The sequence below is a fragment of the Enhydra lutris genome, unplaced genomic scaffold, assembly GCF_002288905.1.
Source record: "Enhydra lutris kenyoni isolate GAN:26980312 unplaced genomic scaffold, ASM228890v2 scaffoldscaffold1, whole genome shotgun sequence".
Classification (NCBI taxonomy): Eukaryota; Metazoa; Chordata; class Mammalia; order Carnivora; family Mustelidae; genus Enhydra; species Enhydra lutris.
In genome coordinates, this window is record NW_019154085.1 from 57,581,598 (window position 1) to 57,604,274 (window position 22,677).

A 22,677-nucleotide genomic window follows, 5' to 3' on the forward strand; every position below is an offset into this window, starting at 1 on the left:
TGTGGAGAGAGGGGAACCCTCTTCCACTATTGGTGGGAATGCAAGCTGGTACAGCCACTCTGGAAAACAATATGAAGGTTCCTCAAGAAGTTAAAAATAGAGCTACCCTATGACCCAGCAATTGCACTACTTGGTATTTATCCCTAAGATACAGATGTAATGAAAAGAAGGGGCACATGCACACTAATGTTCATAGCAGCAATGTCTACAATAGTCAAACTGTGGAAGGAGTCAAGATGCCCTTCAACAGATGAATGGATAAAGATGATGTGGTTCATATATACAATGGGATATTACTCAGCCATCAGAAAGGATGAATACCCATCATTTGCATTGACATGGAGGAACTGGAGGGTGTTATGCTAAGTGAAATAAGTCAAGCAAAGAAAGACAATTATCATATGGTTTCACTTGTATGTGGAACATAAGGAATAGCACAGAGAATATTAGGGGAAGGAAGGAAAAACTGAAGGGGGGAAATCAGAGGGGGAGATGAATCATGAGAGGCTGTGGACTCCAGGAAACAATCTGAGGGTTTCAGAGGGGAGTGGGAGAAGGGGATGGGGCAACCCAGTGATGGGTATTAAGGAGGTCACATGTTGTAATGAGCACTGGATGTTATACGCGAATAATGAATCATGGAACACTACATCAAAAACTAATGATGTACTGAATGGCGATTAACATAACATAAAAAAATTTTTTTAATGTCCCTGGTATTAGGGCCATGTGAAATACATGTTAATGTTATTGGTATTGGTTTACTTTGTATTTATTTTAAAAGATTTTACTTATTTATTTGAGAGAGAGAGCGCATGAGTGGGGAGGATGGGCAAAGAGAGAGGGAGAAGCAGACTTCCTCCTGAGCGGGGAGCCTGATGTGGGGCTGGATCCCAAGACCCTGGGATCATGACCTGAGTAAAGGCAAACGCTTAACCCACTGAGCCACCCAGGTGCCCCTTCCCCAGTCTCTCCTGCATCTCTCCTTCATCACATCTCACACTCCAAAATCTGAGGGGTTAAAACCAGCACTGGGCCTTCAGGATCCCTAACCTCTGTGTTAAAGTCTTCACTTGGATTGGTCAATAGTCCATACCATATTAGTTGTTAAATGTCTTAATATCAGCATATAGATGTATGTTGCACAGAATTATCTGCATACTGTGAATTGTCTGATGAAGAATTATCTGCAGGGGCACCTGGGTGGCTCAGTTGTTAAGTGTCTGCCATCAGCTCAGGTCATGATCCCAGGGTCCTGGGATTGAGCCCCCGCATCTGGCTCCCTGCTGGGCGGGAAGCTTGCTTCTCCCTCTCCCACTCCCTCTGCCTCTGCTCCCTCTGTCTCTGTGTCTCTTTTGTCAAATAAATGAAATCTTAAAAAAAAAAAAAAAAAGAATGATTTGCAACAGGATCATTTGGGTTACTTGTCAAAAATGCAGATGCTTGGGTCCCACACACTGGACACGCTGCATCTGTCAGAGAGGGGCCAGGATATGTATTGTTAACTAACCCCCTGGTGATTCTAGAATATCATATCAAATATAGTCTGTATTTTCTGGCATAGAGAAAATCTGTCTATATTACATCTAGAGACCAAGTTCTTTGAAGGAAGGGTCCTAAGTCCTAGCACTCTTGATATTCCCCACTATGCTAACTTAGTGGTGCTGACAGACAACAAAGAGAAGGGATCATTGATTCAGAAGCGCATACTGAAAGGCTAAGTTAGCTTTGATGATGATATATGTTGATGCTGATGGCAATGGCTAATCCTGGTGAGAGCTTACCGTATACCAGAAATACATGTACCTTAGATGCATCGTCAAATTGGATCTCAATAATCCTAAAAGGTTATTACCTCCATTTGTATGACAAAGAAACAGACACTTAAGATCTCATCGTTGAAGGGAAACAGACTCCAAGCTTGGTCTGTTTGACTTCAAAGACTGTACTCTCTCTTATTCACTAAGCCAAATTTGTTCTTAGATTAGAAAACAATTCTACAGATAACTTCTAAATCACATTCTTTGGAATTCGTTTCTTCCATTTGCTTCTGTTTCACATTTATTTGTTGTATTTTGTCATATATATGGCAATATATATGGAGGGGAGGTAGGCAAGGAAGAGGAGATAGTAGGAGCTATACTCTCTGATTTGCAGGAACCAAAGTGAAGGACACTGAATATAGAAAGTAGAAAGTATAGGCACGCCTGGGTGGTCAGTCAGTTGAACATCTGACTCTTAACTTCACCTTAGATCATGATCTCAAGGTGGTGAGACTGAGCCCTGAGTTGGGCTCCACACTGGGCATGGAACCTGCTTAAGATCCTCTCTCCTTCCCCCTTTGTCTCTCCCCCTTCTCTCTCTTCTCTTAAAAAAAAAATAAAGTAGAAGGTATATATAAATATTCTTCAATATTTAGCAGCTATTGGAAAACTTTTAGCTAAATAAAAATAAAATAATAAAGTACTAACTGAAAAAAAGTTAGAACTTTGCAGTTGTCAGATTTTGAGGTTATAGCTAGAAATTGAGCAATAAGAGGGAACTCAAGATGAGAACTCATTGTTGAGAAATAATGTGGGCAATTGCGATTTTAGAAAGTTCACCCAGGGACCAGCTGATCCCTGGACCTGACAATAGGCAAGAAAAGCAGTCTGGACATGGAGAAATTAAGACAGCTTATAAGAGGGGGTGGGGTGAAAGTAGAAATAAAGAAGAAGTTTTATATGCATTTAGGTTTGTTTTGACATATTTTGCCCGGAAGCTGGGATTAATGAGTGCACAGAGTGTTGTAATTTCATTCTGGTTAAAGCATCCTTACTTATGCACTGAGCTTAATGAAGAATGGCTAATTAACATCTTTTGAACATAAGCGGAAAAAAAGAGTATACATCAGAATTGTCTTTTCAAGGCAAAACAAACATAAAATCAAAATCTGGATAAATGGAATCAGAGTGCTTATTCAGACTTCAATCTACCAATCCTGGTGCTTTTCTTTAAATACAGATAACTTTCTAATCATGCTTGATTCATTCATGACATATGGGGAAAACTAGATTTTATTCTTACTGGAATCTGGGCAAAATCCCCACTTCTCATCCCGTTCATATCGACTGGTTGTAGCACACCACAGTAAGTTGTCTTCCCGCCCTTCCCGGGTGCATTCATGATGCCATTGTTGGTTATACTGGAAGGGAAACATGCATGGTGTCCCGTGGGCATTCCCTTTGATTGTGTACAAATCTAGAAAAAAAAGACAAAGTCAAATAAGCATTATGTCAACTTTATCTTTGGGAACTGTCATTTAGTGAATGTGTTTTTTATCGACTGAGAACCTACAATGGGTAAGGCCCTTGTTATTCCACAGAGAATCCTTGGGGCCTCACTGTCTAGTGTATGTGAAGGTACAAGGGTAAGTGCTGGCTTCAGAGCACGTGCTGATAAACAGCTTGTTTACCTATTTCCTGCCTGTTTATTTACAATGGTGCCCCACAAAGTAACACACATATTTATCAGTGGATGAGAAGGAAAATTAAATGAAGATTTACTTAAAATACCTTCTGGTTCCCTAATACATCAGGGATCAGCATCTGAACCTCAAGAATTATATAGGTATTTATGATTCATTCATTCAACAGATATTCGTTGGACATTTAATGTGCCCTGCACTGAGGATGTACTAGAGAGCAAACCTGCACATGTTCCCTTTCATATGGAACTTCTGTTCTAGAGGGGAGAGACTAAGAGAAAACAAGTGTACAAGTAAACATATAATTTCAGATAGTGATAAGTGCCACGAAGGAAAACAAAGCCGGGCAGAAGACGGAACGGCTGTGTGTGTGTGTGTGTGTTTGAAGGATGGAGGAGCACTATTGTCGAGAGGGCTGCCCATGAAGGCTTCTCTGAATAAGAACTGGACAAGATGCAAGTCTTGGCAGAAGAGTTGTTCTGGTGGGTGGAACAGCAAATATGGAGGGCCTGTGACAAGAGTGTGTGTGGGGTGAATGGGGAAGAGCAAGAAGGTGTAAAAGGAAGTGGCACTGGGGATGAGCTGGAGCGTCAGCTCACAGAGGGCCAGCTCTGCCACGTTATGGATTTGGGCCTTTGTCAATAGTGGGTGTTTTTTTTTTTTTTAAGATTTTATTTATTTATTTGACAGAAACAGAGATCACAAGTAGGCAGAGAGGCAGACAGAGAGAGGAAGGAAAGCAGGCTCCCTGCTGAGCAGAGAGCCCGACATGGGGCTCGATCCCAGGACCCTGAGATCACGACCTGAGCCAAAGGCAGAGGCTTTAACCCACTGAGCCACCCAGGCGCCCCTAGTGGGTTTTGAATGGAAAAATGACACGATCAGATTGCCATTTAAAAAGAGTAACTCAGGGTGTAGTGTGGCAAACCAAACCGACACGGGGAGAGGGGAAAATGGGATGACTAGCTAGGAGGCCTCTACAAGAGTCTAGGAGAGAGGAGTATGAAGAGGTGGCCTGTTGGCTGCTTTCTCAGAGTATTACAATAATCAGGTATCCTTGGCCTTGAGCATGACTCAACTAGGGCTTTCAGTGGGGAGGGGCATCTGGGCCACCCTCGGTTAAGGGGGTCTTGGAGCAGAAGGTCCAGCTGCGGAGGTTCTCCCTCCTTCGCAACAGCTGACAGGGGCTAGACATACACCACACACCACGTTGCCAGCCCTGGAGGTTTGGGCTGTTTAGGAACTACCGGTATTTCAGGACGCATCCTCTTGTTTCGATCCCCTGACTTCTATTCAGTCTTCCCCTGAGTGTGTAGGAATGTGAGTATATGGCTAAAAAATTAACATATAGCAAAATATTACGTTTTTCCTTAGAACTGAAGACTATTCAGAGTGCCAGCTTACAGCAATTGCTTATTGTAGGGAGTCCTGAAAATGGTTTGCTCTTGGCTCTCTTTTTATTCATTTATTGTAGGTACAAAAGAAAGTCCTGCTTTAGATCTTAGGAGTCCCTTGCTCTGCTTCCCAGGACTTGTATAAAGTTCTTAGAAGGATATGCTCTTGTTAAGGCATAATTCTACAGAGCACCATGAGGTCAGGGACCACATCTGTCTTTTGGCTTGTGTAAATTAAATGGCCAGCACTGTACCCAAGAAATAGTCAGTGTTTAATAACTACGTGAAAGAAGGATGGATGAATGAATGAAGAGAGCTACAGAACAAAATCTGAGACTGGTTTGAGGTTTCAGAATTTATGCCATTTTCTTTGCCTTTTTTTTCTGCTCAAAATGCCCAAATTATAGAACTATGGAGAAGGAAAACCCCCACTCCTGAAACCATGCTTTCCCACCCCTTGACACATGCCAATGGCTCCTGACAGTAGTCTGTGGTTTATCTTTAAATGCCTTGTCCACAACCATCACGTGGATGCCAGTGAGGAGGCTTTGAGGTGCTCTGTGGACACACTCACACATGGTGCTGAGTTTCTACAACAAGAGAAATGGGAGCAGGAGAGGTTCTTCTATCTATCCTGACAAGTCTTTACTTCAAAGACCTATTCTTCCCACCTTTATTTTTCCCTCTTCCAGCCTTCTTTCTCCTCCTTTTCATTGATACCCAGAGTTATTTAAGTGGTTTCTTCCCTAATATCTTTAAATTTTGAGTTTTGCTTCTTTAGCAGCATATAGAAAGCCCATTCCAAGACTCTGGTAATCCCTTTATAATAAGGAAGTAAGCAACTAAAATGTGTTTAGACATCCCTTCAGGCTCTGGGTGCTGTCATATAATATAATTTACAAATCTTTACTTAGGGGCAAACTTTCTAAATATAACATTTCACGAGTACTTTTATTTATTTTTTTTCACCTTTGTGCAGATATTCACAAATGCTTCCCCCATCTGACATATAGGATGTCCACTTCTGAAGATATTTCCTTGAGGCCACAAGCATGTTGTTGTGGTTCACCTGCACCGTGTACTGGAGAGGGCTGGTGATCACGTTCCTGTTACAGCGCCATCTCAAGGAAACGTGAGTGGAATCACACTCGTATAAGCTCAATGGCTGCTCTGGATTAGATAAATTCAGGCCTAGGCAGCTACTGCCCCCTAAGTTAAAGAGGCGGTGGTTTGAAACCCATTTCCACAGCATGTGCTCGCTTAGTGGTTTGCAATTCTCCAGGGTTAGTACAGATTTGCCTCCTTGAATGCATTTCTTGAGGTTTTCACTCTGGATAACGAATATTCCTTTATCTGAAAAAACAAAAGAGAAAACATCGCATGCAACATCCATATATCATTAACTACTGTCATGAGGATCCCAGGGTGCATGTCTATATGTTGCCATATGTCACAATTTACAGCCATTTGGAACAGATCTGGAGTTGATCTGGTCCACCAGAAGAGCTTTTTTTTTTGCACAAAACAGAAGGGTTCCTTGGGAAACAAAATGGATTTGTTGGAATTAATGAGAAAGTGATCTAAGACCTCCATGGCCGTACAGTAGCAAAGGCTGCCGGTTGATCCGTGGGGGAGTGGTATTATGGTGAAAGCGCTCACCACAACTGGATAAAAAGCAGGGATTGATAATAATACCCAGGGCTAAATGGGAGGGACATTGTGTGCCCAGAGGTATGGTGTCCCTTTGGTTTTCTTCAGGCAAGTGCATGAGTACTAGAAACCTACCAGCTGAATCAACGGTCACTGAAATGAAAAGTTCTACCATCAAATCCTATAGAAAAACAAAAGGGTTTAAGTGAAGTGTGGTTTTGTGTCTTGATACAAGATGCAATGCTGGTGGGAAAAAAGCTTCTCCACATTTGTTCTCTGTGCTGGATCCATGTGGAGTAAAAAAGTGGGGACATTTGCTGTGGGATGGCCTCTTCACAAGAGCAGCCTTCGTGGGTGGGACCAGCAATAGATGGATGCCCAGGACATGACCTCAGACCTGGCACCATGTGTAGATACCTGGGGGATGACAGAGCAATATGGCAGTGGCCAAGCCACATAGGCCACAGGGAGATACAGAGAAAGTAGGATTTTGTGACACTTCTCTGAGCCTCTAACCCCGTGGAGCCAGAAGAAGAGATCTGGGTGAATTTCCTGTGGAGGAGCTGGTGGTGCCCAGCCAGGAATGGGTGTTAGCTACCTGTCTGCTATCGGACTATACCTCAAGTCACTGGTCTGGAAAACGCCTGTTATACAATTATGAACTTGTCCTCTCACAGGGTTTTGGAGGTAGAAATCATGTCTAATTTCTTCAGTCTAAGCACAGAATGTAGTGAGTACATTATAGAAGTTCAATAAATGCTTGATATTGATTAAGTGTGCTGGCAGTTACATAGTTGCACCTGCAGAGGCTGGCAGGACTTGGTTTCCTGAGGCCCTCAGCTCAGAATGTCTGGTCGGGTTCAAGAGCTCTTTTGTTCTCTCATTAGATAGGGTCCCTTCTTATATTTTACCTCTTGTCCGTTCTTTAAATATCTGAAGGGAACTTATCAGCTTTCCTTAAAATGGCTGTGGCTTAGGGCAACTTGTGTTGTGTGACAGGAAGAGGCCTTATAGAGATTTGGGACAGTGCAGAATAAGCTTCCTCGTGCATCGGTTCATGGGGACTGTGTTTTGTTTTGGTAAAAGTTCTTTTATTTTTCTTCAAAGTTACTCAGGCCAACAACTGATTTACAGAACCCAAAATCACTTATGACGTTGTTTAAAAAAAGATTGTCAATGTATTAATTAAAGCTATACCTCATTTAATAATTGATAACCTCACTTACAACCATAATTTGAGGAGTTGAATTAGTTGTCAGAAAATTGCTTTGATCATCATATATCAGAGCAAAAGAGAGGCGAGTGTGTGCTTGGGCAAGGGAAGAGAATGAATGGTTTTAGGGAGATTTCATTTAGATCAGGAAATTTGTTTTCCTAATGAAGACCATGTCTATATGGCTATTAGTAATAGTCATTCAAGATCAAATCTATCCCTTGCCAATACGATGTGGATTTTGATAATTAACCTTTTCTCCAACTCTCTTTTTCATGCCTGAGTAGAGGGTTCAGCTTAATTTCTTTTGTAATCTACTAATTACTTTCTAGCTAGTCCAGTGTTTCATTAATTTTTCACTAAAGGATAATTATTTTACTGTAATTGTTCGGTAGGTTAGCTTCTATCTCAAATACATGTTCAAATATAGCCACCTACTTAATGGCTGGATCTCAGCCCCCAGGGCCTCAGTTTATACACCTAAGATGGGTAGACAGATGAGTGGTTGAGGGCTCTCAATCAGGCAGACTAGTCTGGAACTTTGGGCAAATTTTTAATCTCAGTGAGACTCCCCTTTCCTTTTTGAACTGGGAGCATGTGTGATACTGATCTCACAGGGATACTAAAAGCATTCCATTAAATTAACCCATGGAAAGCACATCACACACCACTTTGGCATAGGAAGACTTCAGCAAGTCGATGTTGTTATTATTGTTACCATCATCCCTTTGGCTTCCCAATTCTTGATCTGCAGAGGCAACTGTAGATCTGATTGAACACCTGAAGAGTGCTAAGTTGAACATCTCCAAAGACTTCTATCATTACCAGAAAAATTCATTTTTACTCTAGCTTTTGCAGCATACAGTGTGTGTAGACTTAATATGAAGTCACCTTTTATGGAGGATAAATATGCTTCAAAAGCCAGATAACAAAATTTTTGTCTGTTTGTTCAAATATATGTGCAGTCATGAGTTAAGAGTCTTCATCTGTTCATCTTCTACACTAGTATCTACCTGTGAAGTCTATCTTGCAGTTCTGTTAAAAGACAGAGAAAAACGCGTGATGTTGACAAGCAGTGTATGGATGAGTGAATGGATGGTCTGTCAGTCAACATGGAAATTATATGTCACTAAAATTTTGGGTGAATAAATAAAGTTTTTAAATGTTCAAATTATTAAATGTTATGAGAAAAGGAGTGCTAGAATCGGAGCTTCCATAGTTACACCAGTGATCATAAAAATACCCTTCTGAAGCAGAAGATATTTGACAAACTTAATCCCACGCTGCTCCCTTTTGGAGTGTTAATATGTTTTCATGCCCAGCTGCCTTCAGAATGTAGCTTTGGAAAAGTTCCTCAGAATGTATCATAAACAAGTAGCTCTGGCTTAACAATAACAATAAATATGCCATCTCCAAAAGAATACTATGCCATAGGAAGCTAAAAAATGATCCAATCCCATTTTCCCATTAAACTATAATAGAATCTGGTCCTGGCACCATTAATCTCTATAAATTCACTGAAGAGAAAGCAATTGCTTTCAAATAGACTATGAGGAGGCCCAATGTAGGTATCAATACTCTGATTATTATTATATGCATATATGGGTTGTCTGTAACAAAAACATAATGTGAAAAAAAGCCACCAATCCTTAGTGTCTATGGTCAGGTTTCAGAAAGGATGAAAATCAAATGTGGGAGGAATCAAGATTGATTATATATGTCAAGGACATCAGTTCTGCTTGAACACTGATTAAGTGATTAATAAAGTACTGCCAGAATTACTAAATCTCCTTGCAGTAAAATGTTATTATACTTCCCTTCATAATTATAAGTTTAAGAGGAAAGAAAGGATTGATTTACTAGAAGTAACTTATAAGCTAACTTTTATGCTTTTGGTGGGGGCGGGGAGAATCCACGGAAGACAGCGGTTCTACTTTCTACTTCTGAGTGGGGACAGTGTGTGCACATGCATTCACTTTGCCCGCTTTCCAAGGAGGAGACAGAGAACATCACTGGAAGGAATGATGCCATTTGGAGGAGAATAATTTTGCCCACAAACCCGAACCATGGACTTTAGAGCTGGTGGGACCATAAAGGTTATTTCATTGAATCATTCTTTTACATCTCTTTAAATCTATTTTGTCTCCAAAGTTTAGTATCCACATGCTCAGTAAGGACTATATAGGTCTAGTTCTAGCTTTATTTACATACATTAATTTATAACCTATAAAGAAGAAAATAAACTGCTGCAGTTTGTTGCTAAACAATTTGAAGTAGGTGACTTAAAATTCCAAACAGATTTTTTTCAGTCCCTAATATGGTATATGTTAGGAACCCTGCAGAAAGAAGGATATGTATGTCATAGTGTTTGCCCTTAAGGAATTAATGTTAACCCTGGGAGTATATCATGAAATGTATAGAAAGAATTATAACTTAATGTTGAAGTATATTTTGATGTCAGAGGTATAAATAAGCACAATGAGGTAGAAGCCAGGGCTAGGAGGGATAATTTGGCTTATCAGAGAAATCTCTCTCTTTCTTTCAATCTCTCTCTCACATGCCACATGCACACACATTTTCATTCAACAGTCATTTATTAGGGACCTAACTTTTGTCACACACAGAGGTACACTGATGACCTAGCCAAGCAAGATGTCTGTTTTCATTCCAGAGAGAGAGAAAGAGAGAGTTCAGAATAGTGGAGGAGGTCTATAGGTGCACAGTTGGGGAGGTGGGCAAGGGGGCATTTTGGACAGAGCGAGTATCACCAAAGCTAAGAAGTGACAAAAATAATCAGCTCCAGGGTGATGAGAGCCCACCTATATAAAAGACTTTGGTGGTTATAGAATATAAAGTTAGAAAGAGATGGTTTGGGGTCATTTTATGAAGAAGTTGAATTTTTATTCAAAAATTCTGTTCTTCCGATGAGAGAGAATAAGAGAAAGTATGACTGAGGTCATGGTGTAGATGAATTGGCATGGTGAATCACTCAACAAAAGCCTTTATTGAGCACTTACTGTGTGCCCAGCAATGTTTTAGGTGCTAAGAATATAAGTGTGAGACAAACGTCCAAGTTCCTGGCCTGGAGGAGTTCTCCTTTAGATGGGATGAGACAGTCCACCATTGGAGCTGGAGCACAGTCTGGGGACTATTGCTACGATTCAGCAAGGGGACAGAAGGCCTCAATTCAGCTGGTTGTGGTGAGAAAGGAAAGCAGGGAATGGTGAGACTCCAATCACTGGAAAGAGAATTCAAAGGGGGAAAATGAGATAAGATTTAGTGGTATACGGAATACAAGGCTTCTGGAAAAGGTAGTTGCAATGACTTGTTCTCTAGTTTCAGCATTCATTTGGCTGGCAAATGCCTGCCAATTCCTATGATACCAAGAGGTTGGAGTCTAAAGGCTGGGGCTACTATTACAGTCTGATCCATCTGTTTGAAGGGTACTGATTGGAGGTACCTGTAGGACATTTCACTTTCAGCACCCCTTCGGATCACCCCCACCTGCCTTGGGTGCCTCCTTCTGCTTTAAACAGTTCTTCTCTTAGAAATGGATGGAGGTTTAAAGTGGTGAGTGAATAAGGTAAGGTTTGAAGCACTAAGACTTTGTTGAGGTTTCTGTACTTTACACAAAAAACACTTGAAACAAGCAATAAAAAACAATTCCTAAAGAAATGCTCTTTTTATGGTGGATTTTAGGCAAGCAAAGGGCTTTCTGATATTCAGTGAATGCCATTATGATGGTGGCCACCTAATCCAACGACACATAAAAAGTCAGCCTCTGCGCTCCTCCATGTTAAGGGAAGTGGAAGGAAAAGTTCACATACACAGTTCACACCAAGTGCAATGCTGAAGAAAGCTATTAGGAAGCCACAGCTTGCCAAATACAATCCTGTTTCAATCTCCCACCCCATTTCCCGGGATTTAAAGCTCTTCTCCTCTACCCACCCACACAGCTGGTGCTCAGACACTCTTTGCCCTGTAGCATCTCTTGAATCGGTTAGGTTCCTTTCTGTTCTGACAGTACAGTAGTCCCTCCCCCACCCTTAGCTTCCATTTTGCTTTCAGCTGTTTCAGTTTACCCGAGGTCAACCATGGTCATGCAGAGATCTTTCTTCTGATGTGTCACCAGAAGGTCACAGGTATCCTAATACTATGTTATAATACCTATGGCTTTCACCTCACTTCATCTCATCACATAGATATTTATTATCTCACATTAGCAAAAGAAAGTTGAGTATAGTACAATGAGGTATTTTGAAAGACCGCCCACATTCACATAATTTTTATTACAGTATACTGTAATTATTTTATTTCATTATTAGTTACTGTGGTTGATCTCTTACTGTCTCTAATTTATAAATTAAACTTTATCATAAATATGTATGTATAGGAAAAGCCACAGTATGTATTGGGGTTTGGTACCATCTGTGGTTTCAAGCATCCACTGGGGGTCTCGGAATGTATACCCTGTGAAAAAAGGGAGACTCCTGTATCTCAGTTGGGCATTGCAAGTTTCCAGAAGGTGCAACCAATCTGAAGGTGAGCAGCATCTCTCTTAAGATGTATTGACCTTTTCTAGCTACACAAATTTGGGTTTGTCCTATCCAGTGAACAGTGGATTCAGATCTGATTGTGTTACTTACTTAGATTACTCTGTAGCAGGAAAGGATGTTGTAAGCTGCTGAATTGAGTTCTGTTCATGGCTGAATGATGCAGAAAATCTGGATTCTTAATATGACTTTCCAAACCAATAAGCAAGGAATTTCTGATGCTTGCAGCATGTGCATTGTACGTGAAAGAACAGTCCCGCAGAACAAAATGGAAAGTGTGCCTGTCCCTCCTGGCCCTCTCTGCATGAATATTTGCATTTTACCTCAAATGCATCTGAGATTCAGTGTTTGTCTCTTAATCTGACAGCACCTAACAGAGTCTGTGGCTGCCTCTCAATTGCCTTCTATTAATCAACTAAAGGTAAATTACATTCTAAAATATCCCCTTATCCTTCCGCAGAACTTCCGTTTCTTCATCTGCCCTGGCACTGTCCTTGATTTTGAGCTTGCTTTATTTTCCTACAGCTTCTGAACCTGGATAATCATCACCTCCACAGGCCCATGGGATCCCTCTTGCTTAATCTTTTTATGTGTTCTCTCCCCTTTTCTCTCTAATCTTCCCAAATCGCCACTCCCAGTTCCACAGGGGCATACAATACTCTTTCTCACATGAGGGAAACATGAAACCCAGCTAATCAGCTCCACTGGCCCCAATTTTGTGGGGATTCAAATTGCCTGTTACCAACCCCTGTGTGAAGTAGGTTAACCCTTTTAGACTGTCCTTGCCACTCTCTGCTTACTCACATCCCCTCCCATCCCTTCCTCTCCCCCATCCTCATTTAGCAGTGCCTGACCCTTGCAGAAAATCTCATCTCTTCTGAAGGTCTTCACTTTATCTCTCTGTATCTTACCAGTGAATTCTTAAACTGAGTTGAAAACCTTCCTCTTCCTTTTAGCTTTTAGTCTGTCCCTCCATCATTTTGCCTTTAACTTGAAAGTACCTAGTAGACATTGTTGGTATAACAATCATTATTCATAGCAGCTCTGTTATCGTCTTATAGACTGTTGAAAATATGCCATCTCAGTCCCCAGGAAGCCTCGCTACAAAGAGCAAGTTACAGCAAGACACAGTAAGACAGAACATACTTAAACTTCCCTCACAAATGCATGCCTGTTGAAGCCCTGGGGATATGATTCAGAGACTGGGTCACCAAAACAAACAGAAACGGAAGACAACTCCACCAACAACTAAAACAACCCAGGAAAGGATGTGACATTATTGAATGCAAAAGTATTTACTCGAGCTCATCTACCTTAGTTACTTTAAGAATATACCCATTTGGGGCACCTGGGTGGCTCAGTGGGTTAAAGCCTCTGCCTCTCGGCTTGGGTCATGATCCCAGGGTCCTGGGATGGAGCCCCGAATCATGCTCTCTGCTCAGCAGGGAGCCTACTTCCTTCCCGCCCTCCCCCCCTCTCCCCCCGCCTCTCTGTCTACTTGTGATCTCTATCTGTCAAATAAATACATAAAATCTTAAAAAAAAAAAAAGAATATACCCACTTCAGAAAAATCTACATTTACTTAACTGAAAGATAGAAATTAACACTAACACAAACACAAAAACAACTTCCAATGGTAGATATAGTGTTAGACCCTGACTAGTTTGCTATAATAATTGTTTGCTGCAATAACAAAGTACCACGAACTGAATGACTTCATAGAAATTTATTGGCCCCCCGATTTGGAAACTAGAAGTAAATAATCAAGGTGTCAGCAGGACTGGCCCCATCTGAGCCTGTGAGAGAAGGCTCTGTTCCAGTCTCCTTCCTTGGCTTATAGATGGGTGTCTTCTCCCTGTGCCCCTTCATTTCATCTACTCTAGATGCTTATTTCCGTGTCCCAATTTCCCCTTCTTATAAGGACACCAGTCATATAAATAGTCTACCCTGATCACCTAATTTTAACTTAATTACCTCCATAAAGGCCCTATTTCTAAATAAGGTCTCATTCTGAAGTAATGGGGGTTAGGAATTCAGCCTATAAATTTTGAGTCCTCATGCTTCCAATTCAGGCTGGCTACCTTCTTTGCTGGCTACCCAAAGTAAGATAAAAATGTGGTGTCCTGCTTGGGGCAGGGAAGTCAAGTCAATCTCCACTTCCTGTGAGCCCACAAGGGATTGCAGCCTCTGTGCCAGGAAGTGCTGGACTCAAACTCAGTACCTGGATTGGGGATAGGTGACAGGCTCCCCACTCAGTCCTCACCAAATACGCCTGGTGCTGTCAGGCTAGTGGGGATAGCCAGGGCCTTGCTCCTCCCTGAGATGCCACTGGCCTTCCACTAGCAGACCCCAGTCCTCCTGTCTCCCAACCTGAACACAGCCTGTTGGCACAGTGGATGGAGGGTAGGAGTGGGGAGGCAGCAGCTTAGAACCCATCCAGGGGATCTGGCGGGGGGTGTGTCAGTGGATGTGACAAAAGTGGGACTGAGCTTGAGCTGAGGCTTCTAGCTTCTGGCTCATGTTCTGTTGTCCCATGAGCTTTCATGCCCAAAGCACAAATTCAGAGATTAAAATTATTAAGAATTACAAGACCCCAAACCACAGAACATTAAACACCAAGTGCAATGCCCTGCTGAGGACAGCACTCTGTGTGTCTTCATTGGCCACATGCCCACGAGCCCACCCTGTTCTTACCTGAACAAATCTACCACTACAGAAGAAGAACTTTGGCAAATGACAGAGCACTTCTTTTATGGCAGAACTGCTTGAAGCTGAACAGTAACTGCCTTGGTTTCTCCATCTGCACAACGGGTATAGTAATAGCACTGGCTTCATAGGATCACGAAAAGGATGACCTCAGTCACTATGATCACTCCATAAATTTTAATAAAAGAAAAGCAGATCTTAATGTTGAACACGGATAGTGCCAAATAAGACAAAAATGCTTTTAGTTGGACAACCACTTTGAATTTCCCCTTATATTTTCATAAGTGAAAAGGAAAATTCTCAAGAGCAGAATGCCAAAAGCCAGAAATAGTAAAACTTTTTACAAGCATATTTTTTATGCTAACAAGCTGCTTTTTTTTTTTTTTTGCATTTATTTTATTATCTGGGAGGCTGAATATATTTTTAGGTTAGCCATTTACTTTTTTTAAATCAAGGTTTCATTTAAATTCCAGTTAGTTAACATACAGTGTACTATTAGATTCAGATGTACAATTCAGTGATTCAACATTTCCATACATCACCCAGTGCTCATCACAAGCAGAGCGCTCCTTAATCCCCGTCACCTACTTCACCCACTTCCCACCTACCTCCCCCTGGTAACCATCAGTTTCTTCTCTACAGTTAAGAGTCTGTTTCTTTGTTTGTCTTGTTCTTCCCCCTCCCCCCGCCCTTTATTCATTCGTTTTGTTTCCTAAATTCCACATATGAATGAAATCATACGTTATTTGTCTTTCCCTGACTGACTTTTTTCACTTAGCGTGGTAGCATATTTCTTTGGAACCGTAGTATTCTGAGAATTTTATAAATTAAAAAATCATGTGGCCACACATGAAAGCAGAAACCTCTTATTTGTTTTGTTTAGCTCTTTATCACAGAACCAATTTACAGAAATTGTAATAATATTCCTCCCTTTTTCTTGAGTGGTTTTATTAAATTTTTTCCCCTGAATGACTTAATACAGTGTTTATAAGGCATTCTTTTGTTTCTTTTATGAACTGTATTTCCTTTAACTATGAATAATTAAAAATGTATAATTTATGTTCCTAGCTTTGTATTGGAACATCTCCTAAAAGGCTTTCAAGGATAATTTCTAAAAGAAAGTGGAGGCAAGGGTCTATGAATGTCTCAACTATATTACTTTGATAGATCATATGAGGATTCATCACACAGGGATGAGTTTAGAGGAGGCAAAACAAAGGAATCATTTCTTCAGAAAACCGGATATAAATAAGCAAATTCTTAGGTCAAGAAAAGGGAAATGAGGGGACATCTGAGCCCTCAGTTTGACTCCACTGTTCTGCATTGGCTTGGAACCTGCACTGTGTGGTATCAGTTACTCTACCAACCAACAATAGGAAGAGTTAGAAGCTTAATGAGAAAAAGTATAGCACCAGGAAAACTGGAAGTCTATGATGACTCTTAAAGGCTCGTGAGGAGAAGAGCCAGCCAGAGAAGCTGGAATGAGAAAAGTTTGAAGTGGAAGAGATTCTGAGAGGTGATGATGAAGTCAGGAGAAACAGAATCAGGTGATGGGAGTGATTGATGGCTGAGCAGGACAGCCAAACCAGTATCTGATCAGGCTTTTACTTAAATTCCACATCTCTAGATTAGGAGAATGGCTCATTGCCCAGGAGTGTAGGAATTGCCTACAATGTTTTTTAAAAAATCAATAGCTTTTCTGCTTTATGAAAATATTCACTCTTACATGTAGATATACTGGTTTGGAAAAGGAGGAACTGCAAAAAACAAGAGGCTGGCTTTCTGTTCCTCCTGTCACAGAATCAAATCATGTGCTCCCATCAAACAACAGGATACAGAATGAACTATTTAATGAGCTCACAAGGCTATGGTGGGGGGTGTCTTTTGCATTAGTGCTTGAGTGCCTGATTCAAATTCCCATTTTTCAAGTTCCTATTGGTGCAAGCTCTTTAACCTCTTTCACCCATAAAGAAGGGTATGTAGTAATAGTACCTACCTCATTGTGGTGAAGGTTTAGTGTGTTAATGTATGTGAAATAGCACATAGTAATCATTCTTCAAACGTTATGTACTATGAGGAACAGTCAAGGGAGCCATCGTTACTGTTGTATCAGAAATGGAAGCTAAGGGAAAATCTCAGGGTCACCACGTCTCCCCACTGCTGCCTCTAGATGGTGGCTCTCATCACCCTCTGTCAGAAACCTCTCCACCATGACACACAGTCTTCCCTTCCTCAACACTGGGGTGTCCCATCCTGACCTCTTCCTTACATTCGTTGTGACTTTGATGCCAGCAGGCTCCCCGTTCTCCTCTCTACCTCAAAGCCTTTAACTTCTGCATGGATGCCCTAACACTCTGGCCCACCATGGGTTATGGTTCATGAATGGGTCATGATCATCAATGTATCAATTATCAAAGGAAGTAGAATGGAACAGAGTAGATGAGTAGCAGCACATTGCATGAGGTAATGGTATTTTTAAAATGAAACTTTTGTTTCACACAAGTTATGTCTGTATTGCTGTGGATGCTGGGTTCCTCAACTTCCTCTGCTCCAAGGACCTTCTTCCACCTGTTGCCCCACTTCAGTGACCATGCCCACAACCATACCTTCTACCTGATCACTGCCAAGAAAGGATCCACCTCCAAAACTATTTCTATTTTCTATTATTTTCTAATATTTCTATATTTTCTATTTCTATTATTATTTCTATTGTATAACCACTGCCCCTTCTGTTCTGCCATTTCTCCCATGTCTCTCACTGTTTATTATTTTTAATTTTCTTCTTTTTTAACCCATATTTCTTGAGTCCAAACCTTCTGCTTCTCAGTATTCCTGCTATGACTGACTTAGCTCAGGGCATCAGTGTCTTTCTTCATGAGCAGTTAATTTAACCTCTCACATGGGCTCTTTGCTGCCTTCCATAACTACCCTCTTCAAGTCCCAAACCGACTTCAAGTCCCAAACTTAAAAGTGTGTTCTGGTTCCCTTTTGTCTGAACTCATGAGGTTCTTCTCAGCAATACTCAATTCATACCACATGAATTTACTTTCCTTAAGCAGATTTCCTCTAACCAAACTCTTCGTTTCCTCATCTCTTGCATGCATCCAAATATAGATCTGTCACAACTTCTTGTCCTGCCACAACCCTATTCTGGGGATCTACTCCATCACAGCCTCTGATGGAGCAGATCCATGTATGTATCTCACACCACAATCACAGCCTACCAGCCACGGGAAGGCCTCTAATTCAAGGGCAGAGTGCAGGGAGTGGCCAGCATGCTATGACAAATGTGGCCAGATTCCTCTCTTAGGAAATTAGGCAACTCCTCCAAAGAAGTTGTGGGAGCTACACATGAAAGATCCTGCAAGTTGAAGCAAAAGAAACCAGTCCACAGAAGGAGAACCAAATAGGGACCAGCAAGCAGTCCCAGTGGCCAGTTCTCAGTTCCCAGGAGGCGTGGCCGCACAGGAGAGCCTGTCCTTGGGTCCCCCTTCAGATCTTAGTGCCCTTATACCCAGTCTAGTGCTTGCCTGAGTGACCTTCCATGGGACCTCTTTCTTCCATCCAAAAGAGCTTAGACTAGAACTTTCAGACTACCCAATACGTGATTCTGTGCCTTTGCAAACATTCTGTGCTTTCTGGAGGAAAGTTGCCTGTGTGGCAACTACCTACTTATCTTTTGGGAAAATAAATGCCCTTTTGTAGTCCGCAGCCCCTCAGGCCAGTCCGTACTTAAGTCCCTACTTAAGAACTTTGCTCATTCCCTGTTATCGTAACATCTTCTGCACTGTTTTGTAATTTTTTGTGTTTCTGTATCTGTTTCTGGACTCTCAGCCTCTTGAGGACATATCCTGCTCATATTTTTATCTCCCTAATCTGGGAGTGAGTAGCAGATTCCATTGGTTATCCATACCGTCTACCCTGGAGGTCATTTACCTGAGAGAGTTCTCATATTTTCTGACTGATTCTCTGTGTCTTCTTGCCTGACAGTGCTCCATGCAGGCCAGAGACCAGAAGATTAGTGCCCCAGGAGGGACCCTGCATTAGGGAGGAATGGGAGTTGGTGGGTGAATACCTCTGTTTCCTGCCCTCAGTGGGTCCACTGTGTTCTCCACAGTCACTGAGAAGGGCTCCTGTGAAACTGAGCCCCTTCCCTGTCTCATTTCCTCACTCCTTCATTGTGTCTTCTACAATCATCTCCCACACAAACTACTTGCATCGAAATAAATACATGTCTCAGGGATTACTTGTGGGTGAATCCAATCCAAGAAGGGAGACAAGGCACACATTACTCAACAGATAGTGAATGAACAGCTGAAGGCTTCAGCTCCTCACCTCTCTTCCTGTTGGCACAGTATTTCAAGAGATGACTCTACCCCTTTACCCCAGTTCAGTCTTCTTCTAGACAGTCTCCATGGTCATGCACCTTTACCTTATCAGCTTATCAGCACCCCAACCTCCTTGGTCACTGGTCATTCAGAAAAGCCTACCTTGACTGTCTTGAAGGACTAAGACAGCCCCAGTCTCCCTCCAGTCCTGCTCCTGGGGAGATAAGTACTCCTGAGGAAAGTCTCCTGTTATTGGCTGGTTGAGGCCATTTCACATCATTTTCAGCTCTCAGTACAGCTTTAAAATTCTTTTATTGTCCCCAATCATTTCCTTTAGCAACTTCTACTGAGACTATGTCCACCTTTCCCCAGAGTGTCCACTCCCATCTTCATTCTCTCACTTGCCCTCCCAGTGTTGGCATCCTTAAGTGAGTGAAGTTACCAAGTTGCAGCATTTGCTAGAAGAGCTCAGTTTCCAGAATCACAGTGAGGCCTGTGTGATAGCCCACTAGAGGTGGGATACAAGCTGAAGACGTGCCAAGTACAGTGCTGTGCACAGGACAGTATATGATTGGTAAAGGACTGTCAACCTGTCAGAATGGTCTGGACGGGCCAGAGAAAGATGGTGCTGTGGGGATACTGAAATGAAAGGACAACACTTGAGGAAGTACTATTATTCCCCCCATTTTTATATATGAAGAAACTGAGGCACAGAGAGGTGAAGTAACTTGTCCAAGGTGACATTGCTGGTACATGGTAGAGACAGGATTTGGACCCATACAGTCTGGCTCAGAGACCATGAACTTGACTATTATATGACACACTATTATATGACACTATATGACACATATAGACTTTTGGACACAAAAATTATTGGTAAATGAAAAGTCAGCACAATAGCATCTATCAGCTGCCTCCCAAGACTGGGATGCTTATAATTCATATCAATTCAATCAATAATACAGATGAAACAACTCAGATGATGGCTGTCTCAGGTCCCTTCCAATGCTAAGATTTGTTTTTTCCATCTTGGTATAGACAGGAAAAACCCAATTTCTAGATTATACTAGAAACCCATCTAGATTATACTTAAAATTTTTACTGATGTGGGTGATCGAAGTCAGGGAGGGGAGCCTGTGCAAGAACTGGCACATTCAATGTCACACAGTCTCCAATGCCACACTTTCAGGGAATACCAGTAACACCATTTTCATACCTGACTAATCTCTCTGCCAACTATGTCAGATTTTCAGATTTGCAAACTGTCACTTGGAATGTACAGGAGGTAGCAGATGGTTTGTCCTTGACCACTAAGATGAAGGCACTGATTAGAAACTATCTCAGGCCAGGATTTGGGTCTGCTGCTACATATATTAAGGATTAGCTCATTAGTGCTAAGGTTAAGAGGTCTTTGATCTTTGGCCATTTTAGAGTGGGAATTACTCAACCTGCTAGGGAATACAGTCCAGAAAAGATCACCTCAAAATTGTAGGCAGAGTATGTTGAAAAGAAAAAAAAAAAAGAAAGAAAGAAAGAAAAAAGAAAGAACAATGAACTCAGGCATGGATCACACCTTGTTTTAGCTGTTCTTTCGAAACTCATTCCCAAAGGTGGAGGAGGACAGAGGCTGCCTGGAGACTCCTGCTGGTTTATTTACCCCTGCCTCCCTCCTCCTTTCGCAGAGAGGCTTCCAGTTTGGGACACTGGCCTCTCTGCCTTGGAGGCAACCATGCAGGTAGTTATTCTCGGCTGTGGGCCCCTGCAGGATACCCTCCCCTCATGACTACAGAGCTTTCATGAGTCTTCTGGGTACTGGGTGCTGAATAACTGTTTGGTGACTTGATCCAGGTGTGCATGTGGGCTGTGGGGGTGACTTTGCAGGAACTCTGGCTCACAGGCATGCCACAGATGGATGGCATGGAATGATCTCGTTTACTCCTCGGTGGGCCTCTGGATATCCCACACCCCACTTGTCTTATGAGAGAAAGTGAGAGGCAGAAGGTGATTGGCTTCAGTTTGCACAGTTCATGGCCTACAGAGGCTCCACGCCCCCATTTGGTCTGCAAAGTATTAACAGAAAAGATTAGGTGTTCTTTCCTGAAGGAGCAGAGGGATGGAAGCCTGGCTCAGGGCCACTGGGCAAGTAGCGGCACACATCCAGGTTTGCTTTAGGAGTGGACAAAATGGGACATCTTTTTTGCCATTATTTATCTGAGAAACGATCATTTTGAAATGTCATTTTGAAATGGTCCCGGGCCAGAGCTTAGTCAAGTTTTGCCTTCAAGCCCAGGCCCGGCCGGTTGCCGCGCTGCCCGCGGATGCCTGGAGGATGCGGGGCTGCAGGAGGGGGATGCGGGCCAGGAAGAGTGGGATGTAATGCCATTCCGGGTGCAGGACTGGCCCATCCGCCGGCCTTCTCGGGACTAACGAAACGCAGCCACCATATAAATACGGTCGCCTTAGCTGCTCACCCCTTCCTGCCCCCAGTTTGGCCCCTTCCTTCTCTGCCGTAACCACCCCCGTCCCCGCTGTGCGGGTCTGATCTCTTTGGCCCAGGGGACACTCACCCTGCCATGGGACCGACTCGCGGGTAAGCGCGGTCACCGCGCCCTCGGCGAAGCTCCGTGGCGCCCCCAGCAGAAGCAGCAGAGGTAGCGACCGCAGCAACAGCATCGCTAACCACTGGGCACGCCGGGCGCCCAGGGTGATGGTCGCAGGGAGCCAACGCCAAAGCCCGAGCGCGGGGCCGCGGCACTGGAGGCGGGACCGCAGCCCGCTCGGCGATCCACGCCTCCCGGGAACTCGCCACCCCAGCCTCCTGGAGGCCCACTCTGTCGTCCCTGTCGCCACAGTGTGCGGACACTCGGGGCTCTGGGCTGGAGACCGTTAAGTTGCGGAGTTTTTTCCCCGCCCTACTCACTCCAGCTTGGAGAAGGAGGAGGAAGAGGCGGTGGACCATCAGCCCGTCCCAGAAACTCCTGCCTTTGGGGTGGGGAGAGAGGAGGGGTGAGAGGAGTTGCCCGTTGCAAGCTCCTCCCGCTTCCTGTCCCCTCTCTCCTTCCTGGGGGAGGCCGAGAAGAGTTGGGGGTGAGCAAGTTGAGAATCTCTGGGACAGAAGTCTGACATCCGGGTTCGCAAACCACCCGGATTCTGGTAAACACTGCAGGGTTGGCCCAAAGCAGTTTAGAGCAAACCAAGCTACTCTCTGAACCCAGGCGCTTTGGGAGTACTCTGGACCTCCCCTCCTCTGGAATGTGGACCATGGAGATTCGTGGGGTGCACCAGAATCCTCCCTCAAAGTACCGGAACGTTCTTCCATTAGTTGAGCTCCTTTTCTTTTTTAAATGCCGTCTCCCCACTTTCCATC

The 22,677-nt window shown here is 42.9% G+C and overlaps 1 protein-coding gene across 1 annotated transcript in view; it reads right to left on the reverse strand.

The window, feature by feature from the left end:
• Positions 1-21,983, reverse strand: part of LOC111142165 (phospholipase A2 receptor 1) — a 106,582-nt gene extending 84,599 nt beyond the window's left edge. Inside the window, exons 1-3 of the mRNA XM_022495168.1 lie at positions 21,878-21,983; positions 5,830-6,213; positions 3,067-3,240 (exon numbers count right to left, since the gene is read on the reverse strand). Of these exons, the coding sequence (XP_022350876.1) occupies positions 3,067-3,240; positions 5,830-6,213; positions 21,878-21,983 (664 nt within the window). The remainder of the gene's footprint in view (positions 1-3,066; positions 3,241-5,829; positions 6,214-21,877) is intronic.
• Positions 21,984-22,677: the final 694 nt, after the last annotated feature.